The 12,530-nt window shown below is 39.4% G+C and overlaps 1 protein-coding gene across 4 annotated transcripts in view; it reads right to left on the bottom strand.

The window, feature by feature from the left end:
- The window catches only part of LOC126203839 (choline/ethanolamine kinase), a 200,067-nt gene that overhangs the window by 11,947 nt on the left and 175,590 nt on the right, over nt 1–12,530 (bottom strand). For 2 of the 4 annotated variants that reach the window (XM_049938215.1, XM_049938214.1), the window contains exons 4-6: nt 12,157–12,290; nt 10,967–11,083; nt 9,131–9,398 (exon numbers count right to left, since the gene is read on the bottom strand). In XM_049938215.1, the coding sequence (XP_049794172.1) occupies nt 9,131–9,398; nt 10,967–11,083; nt 12,157–12,290 (519 nt within the window). Of the gene's footprint in view, nt 1–3,131; nt 3,320–9,130; nt 9,399–10,966; nt 11,084–12,156; nt 12,291–12,530 lie in introns of all 4 variants that reach the window. The other 2 variants (XR_007540390.1, XR_007540391.1) reach the window with 2 other exon arrangements.

A 12,530-nucleotide genomic window follows, 5' to 3' on the forward strand; every position in this document is an offset into this window, starting at 1 on the left:
TCAGCGAATTTTATTACGTGGTCGGTCTCATTCAGAATCAATTGATCAAGGCGTCTTCTCTGCCGGCAGACATACAGAGAAACCTGCGCAACACAGAAGCCCTACCACCTCGGCTGTAGGGATTACCCAAGATCCATAAGAACAACGTTCCACTGAGGCCGATTGTTAGCGCTCCTGGATCACCGACATATAAACTGGCAAAACACTTGGCCTCTCTGCTCCAACCATACGTGGGGAAGACCGACACATACATTAAGGACTCAGGACATTTCATTGAGAAGCTGAAGAAACTGAAACTTGCACCAAACGACATCCTGGTCAGCTTTGATATTGTTTCGTTATTTACCAAAGTGCCACTCAGTGACGCTCTGGAGCACATCGGTTCCATTTTCCCACTAGACATCAGAAAGCTCTTCCATGCATGTCTCACCACGAGCTATTTCACGTGGAATGGAGACTTCTACGAACAGCTGGAAGGCGTCGCCATGGGTAGTCCTCTCAGTCCAGTGGTGGCCAACTTTTTCGTGGAACAATTCGAAGCACAGGCACTGGACTCGGCGACTTGCAAACCTAAGGTGTGGTACAGGTACGTCGATGATACTTTCGTGGTGTGGAGCCATGGTAAAGAACAGCTCGTTGACTTCCTAAGACACTTGAACAGCCTCCATGCCAACATAACATTTACCATGGAAGTAGAAAAGGACAAGAAACTGCCATTTCTAGATGTGCTGGTCACAAGGGACGGCGAAAACCTGGGACACAGCGTGTATCGAAAACCGACTCACACGGACCGATACCTGCACAAACTGTCAAACCACCACCCGAGCCAGAAAAGAGGCATGATTAGTACGCTCGTAATGAGAGCAGGACAAATATTTGAGCCGCAACACCTCAAACGAGAAATGCAACACCTGGAAACTGTCCTGAGGAGCAACGGGTACTCCACAAATTATATTAGAAGTGTAACTGAGCCAAACACTCGGCGAAGTAAGGAACCAGAAAAAGAAATGTCGGGTACGGCCTTTCTGCCATACATTCCCAGAGTGATGGACAGAATCGGCCGTATATTGCGCAAACATGGCGTAAAGACGATTTTCAAACCGACAAGGAAGATCAAAGAGTGTCTTAGATCGGCGAAGGAGAAAAAGAGACCCACTTGCAATGTCGCGAATATACCGCATACCATGCACATGCGGAAAAGTTTATGTCGGAATGACTGGACGGTCCATTAACACCAGGATCAAGGAGCATAAGCGACAGTGCAGGTTGGGGCAGGTGGAGAAATCGGCCGTGGCAGAGCACGCACTGAATGAGACCGACCACGTAATAAAATTCGCCGACACGGAAGTTCTGGCTGTAGAGAAGCATTATCACATGTGCTTGTTCAGAGAAGCTGTAGAAATACAAGAACACACGAACAGTTTGAACAAGAAAGAGGAAAGCCTTAAGGTAAACGGATCCTGGCTTCCCGTACTGCAGCGAACGATCGTTGCAGGTAGCAAGAGGAGAACCGCACCGGAAATGACCGCGGAGAAGCCCTCGGACGTTGGTGCGCCAGGTACATATAGTCTGCGGCCGCGAGCTCGGCTCCAGTTCACCACCGGCAATGGAGGGTGAAACGTTGACAATGCCAGCCACTCGTGCTGGCGAAACGTCAGAAAAATCATTAGATGAACGTCGGCCGAAGAACCCGAGACAGAAGCCAATAGGCAGTTTGTCATCAAGTTTAAATTTAAATTCCAGATGTGAATAAAAAATGAAACATTCTGATATTTTTGTGAGGAAAAGGTCAGTACCAGACAGACTGCACAACATCCTACATTTTTCACACATCCGTACAAGTTCCATATCCTTGGAATGAATAATATATATTTTGCATACTGTTTAAAATATTAACTGAATTCCAAAATTACAAATATAATTCTCTCTTCTCACGAGTCTTATCAACATGCTCATGGTGATTCTTTGAAACATAAATTATTATTGTTGATTCTATTATGTAAAACTCTCATATAGGAAGAAACATGTTAATGTAGGATGCTATGCACATCGAATTTTACTTCTTTAGTATTTGTGATATATGCTCCCATTAGTGGAGAGAGAGAGTTGGTTAAGCCTTAGCAATATATAAAACAATACATTAATAGGAATACACCATACATCATGATAGTGTCAGTGTTATCTGTAATGTACAGTACATTAAATCAGCAAATAATCTGATGGCAGGAAATGAACATAAAAAGCAAATCAATTGACAGTTTCTTTTCTTAATTTTTATCCATAGAAGGTTTAAAATGAGTGACTAGTTTTGTAGTAAAAAGATAATGTGAATGTTCCAGTGCAAGTGAATATTGATACATAACAAGTAGAGGATTCAAAAGAAAATGAATAATGTGAGATAGGCAGTGCTAGCCTGAAACAAATGCAGTGTTGTTTATAAATGAGTACCTTTTGGAAACAATGTCAGTTTGCACATGGAGTTTTTTTGAGAATATGAATAGTGGAAGAAAAATATGATACATAGCAAAAAGTATTTTGTTTAAAATAATACATTTTTCTGTGATCCATGCAGCATTAATTAAAGATGTGTATTCACAATTTGAGCCCAAACAAAAAATGCTATGTGTATTTTAAAAAATCTTGATTGAATTTTGGTACACCATAACACGTGACTGAACATTATAATATGTTGTTTTCTTGCAAACAAAAGCAAATTCTAAATAAAAACAGAAAGGTTTTGCCTATCCCCCTTCTTATATGATAAAAATCTAAGCACTGGAGGTTTCCCGCAAAATGTCTGCTAACATGGATCAGAAAAATTGGTTTGTGAAATAAATGTCATTGCGAATTATACTGAACTTTGTGAAATGTGATGTTAACACTTGCACAGTTTTAGATGGAATGCTCGTAAGTGGCAGTAAATGATGTCTGCAGTAAACTGCACTTAGAGAGAGAGAGTGAGAAACACACATACGTCAATAGCAGAGGAGTGTCTTAATTAAAGCTTTATGAAACACTTACACACAGCACAAGAATTTTTTTTCCACAGCTACATGAAAATGTTTAATTATGAAGCAAGAATGAAAGCACTATGTAATAATTATATGGGAATCCCTGTCATGAAAATAAACCTGTGAGAAGTGTGCTATTTTCCAGAACATGAGGTCCGCAACCCGGTTCAGATACTCCACTTTAATTTGTTAGAATGTTCTCATAATTTTACTGTTCTGGCCAGTTGATGGTCGCTCTGCTGCAGTCTCAAGAAGGTGGGACAACAGCAGGGTCAGTCGCTCAGTCGATTCACTCAGCGAACACCCAACTGGGAAATGGAAGAACACAAAAATACCACAAGACGAATCAAGACAGGTGTCTTGGATCATCGATTCTCAGCCATTAAACAAGAGATTGCTGCCCAGTCTACACAAGCCTGGAAGAAACATGATTAATGGTTGTTTCCCTCTTGCTGTGCACTGGTTGATGATGAAACTGTTTCATTCAAAAAAACTTCTGACTGAACAGTAAAGACAACAAGTCATGACGATTCATATTTACCAATAGATTTGTAATGCACATTCTTTTCAAATTTCAGGTTCTCCAATTAATGTTCTCATGCTACAAAAATGACAACACATTAAGATCTTGATAGCACTTTTGTTACTTCTTTATGTACTGATCATACAAAAGGGTATCTCCAATGTGCATCGAGTTGTTAGTAGTAGTAGTAGTAGTAGTAGTAGTAGTAGTAGTAGCAGCTGCAGCAGCAGCAGCAGCAGCAGGGACGGGGTGGTGGTGGTGGTGGTTGTAATTTGTTTTTGTTCATATTGAATCATAGTCTCATACTCAGTGTGGTGGAACTCACACTTGAAGCAAAGTTCTTTCCCATCTCGGAAAGCAGGTTGGTTATAACTTCAGCAGCCATTGATTTAAATAGAGTGGCTAAGGTATGAGAGATGTAGATGTAGAGATCAGCAGTTAATACTGGAGCAAGTACTTTATGATTAATAAAACTATAAAAGAAAACACACAATAGGCTCAAATCAGGAAAACATGAAAATTTTGTCCTAGGCCTGTCACAGCAAAATCATGTGTCTGGAAACTGCATATGATGTAACTCCTAGATATGTGACTAAGTGATGTTACAAATTAATGACTTAAGTTACTGATTGCACTCACATTTGTTTAATACATAAATTATAAATTCCTTACACAAAGCTCTCAAGATGCAAACTAACCTCACATCCACAGAAAGATCTGCAATCCACCAGCTAAAAACTGTTTGCGAACTTATAATGCTACCTGTTGACAAAGGCTCCAGCACTGTCATCTTGAATTGCAAAGATTACGTGGCTGAAGGACTGTGCCAGCTGTGCCACCTACAAACCCTGCCACAGTGACTCCTTTACAGAAATACAGCAGTCTCTCTAGTCTCTCCTCAAATCCTTAGGCCCCTCCCAGAACCTCTCCTGGGAACCCCCCCCTCTCTCTCTCTCTCTCCCCCTCCCTCCCTCCCTCCCCCTCAACCCCACATTCCTGCACTCCTACCTTCTATATACTTCCTGAAAAGTCCATAGAACCCAACCACATAGGACACCCCATTGTGGCCAGTTACTGTGCCCCAATGAGAGGATTTCTGCTCCCATGGACCAACATCTTCGCGTATTACCTGCAACCTTCCATCCTATTAAAAGATATAAACCATTTCCTCCACTGATTCTCCACAGTTCCTGTTCCTTCACCACACGGTGCCCTGCTGGTCACTATTAATGCCACCTCCCTTTACACTAACACCCTCATGCCCATGGTCTTTACCACTATTTAACACTACCTTTCCAAACTAACAACCTCCTTCCTAGTCGCAATGACCAACTATATCCTCACCCACAATTACTTCTCTTTTGAAGGCATTACCTACAAATCTGGGGTTTGCTACGGGCACCCACATGGCACTGCCCTATGCCAATATATTTATGGCCTTCTCGAGGAATCCTTCCTAAACACCCGGAATCCTAAGCCTCTCACCTGGTTCAGATTCACTGCTGACATCTTCGTGATTTGGATTGAGAGTGAGGACGCCCTATCTAACTTCTCCAGAACCTCAACACCTTCTCCACCATTTGCTTCACCTTGTCCTGCTCAACCCAACAAGCCACCTTCCTTGATGTTGACCTTAACCTCAAAGATGGCTACATTAGTCCCTCTGCCCATATCAAACCTACCAACCACCAGCAATACCTCTACCTTGACAGCTGCCACCCATTCGATACCAAGAAGTTCCTTCCATTCAGCCTAGCCACCCGTGGCCATGCAGATGCAGTGGCAAGTGACATCTCTAAAATTCACTGACGGCCTCACTGAGACCTTTACAGATTATAACTAACCCCGAAACATTGTACAAAAACAGATCTCTGCCTTATCTTTCCAGTCACCCACCATCTCCCTAAGTCCCACCATCCAACCACAGAGGAGCATTCCCTTGTGACTCAGTACCACACAGGACTGGAGCAACTGAATTACATTCTCCACCAGGATTTCGACTACCTCTCATCATGCTCTGAAATGAGAAATATCCTTTCCACTACCCTTCCCCCCCCCCCCCCCCCCACCTCCCGCGCCCGCGCACGCACAGTGGCATTCTGCCACCCAATGAACCTCTACACAATATCTTCGTCCATCCCTACACAACCCCTGCTTCCAAACACTTGCCTCATAGCTCATATCCCTGTAATATTCCTAGATGCAAACCTGCCCCATACATATTCCCACCACTACCACCACCACCACCACCACCACCACCACCACCACCACCACCACCACCACCTACTCCAGTCCGGTCACAAACATCACCTATCTCATCAAAGGCAGGGCTACCTGTGAAACCAGTCATGTGATCTACAAGCTAAACTGCAACCACTGTGCTGCATCCACATGAACATGACAACCAACAAGCTGTCCGTCCGCTTGATCCGCCTGAATGGCCGCTGACAAACTGTGGCCAAAAAACAACTAGAACACCCTACTGGGTGAGCAAACCACCCAACATAACATTCTTCATTGCAATGACTGCTTCACAGGCTGTGCCATCTGGATCATTCCCACTAACACCAGCTTTTCTGAACTGCACAGGTGGGAACTCTCCCTCTTCCAGAACCTTCCCGTCCTCCCACCCAGCCCCTGCCCTGTTTCCATTCCAGAACTACCCAGCCCACAGCCCTCTATTCCACCAACGCACCCAGTCTTTTTACTTCTCTAACCTCTTGAGACTGCCCTCTCCACCTCGTCCCTGCACAGTCCTGCAGCAGCACTTTAATGATCACCATGTACATCAATTCCTGTGAAATGAGCACAGTTCTGTTTTTGTGTATCCGCTGTCCATTACAAATATTAATTTTAAGTAATGACAAAACATTATTATGCAGCATGAGAGCAACAATTTTGTTAGTACATAATCTTTCTACATAAGTATTTACTTTCATTAATTAATGCAATGTACAATGCATTTCTTTTTCCTGTGCATTACATTAATCTATTGGCAAAATAACTCTTGAGCAAGTCTAGTTTCTTCGTTTTTCATTTAATGTGTGATATCCCCATCTCTAATTATTGTAAGTAAGTTAAAAGTTCTTACCTGAATATACTTTTTGATTACCTGAAAGTTACACTGAGTATAACTTAAGGCAGAAAAATTATGAGCTGACTGCTGTGTGAATGAAGATTCAGATTTGATTGATAAAACTGAATTTATGATGCTTGTTATATAGTACTAAGCATCTGAAGTTTCTATGTGTTATGAATTCATATGTGACAATGAAATTTAATTTGCATTTTTACAATATTAAGAGTCTAAATATCAACATATCTACATAGTAGTCAGCTCTAAGTGATATAAATATGTTATTAAATTTGTTTATCCCCTTCACTATTATTTAAAACAAATTAACATATTCTACTGCTTTATAGTATCCAGACAGATAAATCTATTGTTAATCTTCCTGTTTCACTCTCTATATATAATCCCCCAGCCAATAATCAACAGTAATCACCATCCTTTGAAGAGGAGTAAAGTCAAATCCGCTTTTTCTGTGAAATACATGATACAAAATTTTCTGCGGTGATAATGTAGATATGGTTAAAAATCTTGTCTTTTTTGCACATTATTGCACCCAAATTAGAACATAGCTGGAGGCAACATAGGCATGTTCCTTCAGGCTGAAATGAATCCATATCATGTGAAAGTAAATGTATGATCATGTTGCAATGGCTCTGATTTACATTAGTCATATGCTAGTGAAATAAATAAAGAAAACAACTCAGGATGAACTAAAACAAAAAAGCTGGCATGGGATTAGGCACAATTATAATAATTATATGAACAAAAATGAATATGAGTTTTAACAAAACGTGTGCTGTATAGAACATACATTCCACAAATAAACAGAAAATATTCCTGAAATGCTCTCCATGTCAAATGCATTGTCAATGTATGGTCCACAATGCTGTTTACAAGGTAATCAAATAGAAACATTAGTGACTTAGTTTATTAAGTGTTTCACAAATAAAAGCATCTATACCACTATTAAAGTTTCTTTACTTATTATAAGTATCTTTTCAAAGTATTTATTTACTTGTTATAAATAAAGAAAATTTTAATAGTGATCCCGATGGTTTTATTCGCAAAACATTCACAGTGGTCATGGACTCACATAGGAAATTCATTTCCTTTATTAATAATCTTGTAAAGTAATAAAGAAAAGTGGGTAACATTGTTCTGACATGAAAGAAAAGTCATTTCTACACTAGACTGGTTTCTTCGTGGCCATAAAATATTTATGGAGCTAGACCATTCAGACCATGGAAATGTTTGAATGTGCAACAGACAGTGCCATGTTATCGTACTGGATGTAACATGCAGAAGTGTCATAACAAACTAAACAGATTTAGCTGAAGACCTTACTATGAAAGCTTTGACAATGAGCAGTCTACTCAATGTGACAGTCCAACCACATTTTTACACCACAATATCCAATAAGTTGCCATAGGTTAAGAACTAGTAGCTGAATTTAGTGGCATATTTTATAAAGATTTGTGTTCAGTGTGAACTATTTCTGGCAGATACATTCATAATCAAAACCATTTCTGGAGAGAATTATCTCCATTCTGCATAGTGTCTATGTTGTCAATTATTATTGTTGTTGTTGTTGTTGTTGCCAATATCAGCGAGAGAATGGATTCACTGATGGTAGAAATATGTCTTCATTTTATTGTTCTATCCTTTCTTTGGTATTAACTGATGGAAATTCAGTATTTGATAGAGTTACAGCAGTATAGCATTAGTTATCAATGCTCTATTTTAGCAGCTATTTTATAGGCACTGAACTCAAGTGTCAATGGTACTACATGAAATCCAGGCATCAAAAGGCCATGAAAGTCTTGCAAAGTAAATAGAAAATGGTATTTTCAGCAGTGCTATATTAAGCCAACTATCTCAATAAAAATGAACACTAGTAAAGATCTAACAGACAGCTCTCTCTATTACTCCTGACATATGTCTTAGTCCTAGTTTTATCTCCCCACGGCTGCCCCCGTCAGAAGTTCGAGTCCTCCCTCGGGCATGGGTGTGTATGTCGTCCTTAGAATAAGTTAGTTTAAGTTAGATTAAATAGTGTGTAAGCTTAGGGACTGATGGCCTCAGCAGTTTGGTCCCATAAAGACCTTACCACAAATTTCCAATTTTCCTATATTTATCACAAATTTTACTTTGTGGAACGGAAAGTAAAATCAGCTTGCAATATAAGAAATTCCAGAACATATAAATTTTGAAGACTCTGCTTCTCTGACTGTCTAAAACAATTTGCAGTGTCATTCATCGTAGAAGCAAATTTTACATCTATGTAACTCACGAGTGTAGGTTCCATTCATTGTGTTATAATACTGTTTTGGCACTTTGTGTTACAATGCACACTCATATTCCACATTCATATTACTGCTCAAGAGGGAGACTTTGGCCCTAATAGAAATGAACTTCAGCATATTAAAAATCACCAATATGTTGCTGTAGGCAGTGTGGAATGCATTTTAACATTTTGCCTTGTGCCCAGACACCAAACCATTTACACATGCCAGAATTACTTACCTGCTGCTCTGGGCTGGGATAGTGGCTGTAATTGACTGAAAAGAATGGATGAGTAGGATATGTATAATCATACACCCATTCAATGAAGTGGTTAGCCAAATCAAAACCGCGGTAGTTGTACGAGCAGTACTCGAAATCTATCAGCACCAGACGTGGTGTGCTGAGAGCCTGTTGGTCAGTGAGGTTGTGGTTGTACAACAGAATATTGCCTTCCTGCATGTCGTTGTGGCAGAATACTACTGGAGACTGCAGCTTCTTCAGGAAAGACCTGCACACAGGAAATAACACAGTTGCAGGTCATGTTCAAGTAAGAGTCACTTGATAAAACAATTACAACAGGCAGACATTAGCTTCTTATCTCCATTTTCCCTTTCTAAGAATGGTACTACTTTACATGTCAAAGGCAATCAATGTGCAGAAGCTTTCACAGAATAGTCTGCTCCCTACAGAAACACCATTAATGTGGAAAATTTCAAGTGACAGTTTTTAAAAGCAACAGTTACTACAATCAAAACACAGCCTTTACAGTTTTTATGTTACTGTACAATTTTCCATTTGTTTTGTGCTGTGTTGTGTCAAGTTGTCCCACACCCAATCAACAATTTATACGAGCGAAACAAATTACTAATATAACAAACAATGGAAAATCCAGGATGTAATGTAACAATATACTAATACAACAGAAGTTTAATAATACCACATGGCAACCACTGGACTGATGTAATGTATTTCACATGCTCCTATCAGAGGACAGAATTAGGATTCATCTGTGCATATGGCATCAGTAATGCATTTCTACACTGACAGAGGATACAATTTAGAATGTAGAAGGTTCAGCTTAACAAATGCTGTATACAGCTCTTTCTTTCATCTACATCTACAACTACATAGATACTCCACAAGCCACCATACAGTGTGTGGCAGAGGGTACCATGTACCAATAATAGTCGTTCCCTCCCCTGTTCCACTCGCAAATAGAGCAAGGGAAAAACAACTGTCTATATGCTTTCATACAAGTCCTAATTTCTTGTATCTATCTTCGTAGTCCTTGCGCACAATGTCTGTTGGCAGTAGTAGAATCGTTCAGCAGTCAGCTTCAAATGACAGTCCTCTAAATTTTCTCAATAGTGGTCGTCAAAAAGAATGTCACCTTGCCTCCAGGGACAAACATTGTGTGACAACAAGGGTACATAGATAAGAGTCACTGACAGACTCAGAAAGGATTCACTAATCACAGTTCACCACTATCCCCCATGACCAATATGGGCAAAGCAACACAGCTTTCCAATGCGGGACTGAGGGCACTGTTAACTGCAGATATTCTTTTGAGTATTGTTTAAAAAATCACCACAAAAAACCAAAGCCCACTGCAAAAATGAATCAGAAGTTGAGCAGCGGATGTTATTGTCATCCACAGAGCAATACAACAATGATGACCGAATAAAAGTGTGACAGCTCTCATATTCTGGTCAGTTATTACTGCAGCAGCTCTATGTGAACAATCTTCTGTCATCACTTTGTTATTCTGATCCAGGTATAAGCAATTTTACTAGTATCGCAATGTGTTGTCGACTCAGATGCTTTACAAATCAACACAAAATGTAAAATTTTTCTTTGTGTTAAAAATCCACATGTGCACAGTCTTTTCCCTCACTTACTGTAAACAGTGAAATATTTTAACCACCATATGACGTTTGCTTTAGACAAAAATTTATCATTGTTAAAGAACAGCAATGGTTATTTAAGAAAAAATATAGAAACACACTCCTAACTTCACTGTTTACATCCTACTGATGGTAATTTAAAAAAAAAATTGAGATGTGAATGTGGACTTACATCAACCACTTGACTTCAGATCCTAGGTTGTACTTTTGGATTTTATTGATGTAGGAAAGAACCTCAGGTTGAGCACCTTCAACCTCCACCAAAATTGCCTCTGCACTCTGTGTCCACCTGTAACAGATATATACTCTGTAACAATAGCACCCTCCAAGTATATCAATGCAAGAATTATTAAGAAGGCCTAGATAAAACTTTTCAAAGTGATACAAATATCCATAATACATACAGGGTGAGTCAGGAGGAAAGATACATGCTTTGAAGGGTGATAGTATTAGTGATTCTGAACAAAAATACTTCTTCATTTGGACGTATGCCCTGTTCCGAATAGTTTCCAAGATAGAACACATTTAATATCACTTTTGTATGTTTTTCTTGAATAACTCTAAAACTGCACCGTCCAGAAAAAACTTTTCCAGTACAAAATTAAACTATATTAAATTTCCTACAAAAAAGGTCCTATTCATTTTTTTCTCTAGAACTAATGGTTTGTGTGAAGAGGGTTTGAGAACATTGAAAAACTCTTTCGACACACGTGCGCTATAGCTTACATAGTTTTTGTAGGCCATTTTGACGTAGCATATTGAGGTAACAAGTCAAGACGAACAGTTTGATACGGGACACTTGTGGTCTATCAAGTTGGGAAACTACCTCAAATTGGCCTACAAAAACTATGTAAGCTACAGTGCATGTGTGTTGAGCGAGTTTTTCCAACATTTTCATGCTCTCTCTTCGCACAAACCATTAGTTCTAGAGGAAAAAATGAATAGGACCTTTTTTGTAGGAAATTTAATATAGTTTAATTTTGTACTGTAACATGTTTTGCTGGAGGGTGCAGTTTTCGAGTTATTCAAGAAAAACGTATAAAAGTGATATTAAGTGTGTTCTATCTTGGAAACCATTCAGAATAAGGCATATGTCCACATGAAGTGTATTGTTCAGAATCACTAATACCATCACCCCTCAAAGCATGTACCTTTCCTCCTGACTTACCCTGTATATTCAGGATGTCACTGCAAAATAAAGACTGGGGAAAGACTGTCTCAGAGAAACAGTAGCTTTAGTAACCAGGTCCAAAGCTCCTACTTTTCTTCCCGATAAAGTTATTTAAAACCAATTTGATATCCTCTCAGTTAATTTTAAAACATATGTAAGTAATATTAAGACAAAAACCTCAATAAACTTACCTATCCATAGTGTCCCAAAGCCAGCGTGGTTCCTTGCTTATTGGTACATTCATCCTGTGAATTTGAGCCATGCGCTCTGCTATCAGTGGGCTCAATTTGGTATCTGCCATCTCTCTGGTTTTCAATGCCCGTGCCTAGCAAGACATTTGAATTTTGATTAGTACTTACATAGAATGTTAAAAAGTCAGCTCTCCTTTAAAATAAAAGCATTTATTTGGTTTCCACAGTGCTTTCCTGTATTATACTATAAATCCTGTTTATGGTCTGATTAGTCCTTTCTCTCATATGTCAAATAAATCGTGTGCTGGTGTTTTAAATGAATAACAGTAACTAGTTACAACTCTGTCAATAAAACAGAAATGGTTCTCATTTAA

This window comes from Schistocerca nitens, chromosome 9 (assembly GCF_023898315.1).
Source record: "Schistocerca nitens isolate TAMUIC-IGC-003100 chromosome 9, iqSchNite1.1, whole genome shotgun sequence".
In the NCBI taxonomy this organism is placed as follows: Eukaryota; Metazoa; Arthropoda; class Insecta; order Orthoptera; family Acrididae; genus Schistocerca; species Schistocerca nitens.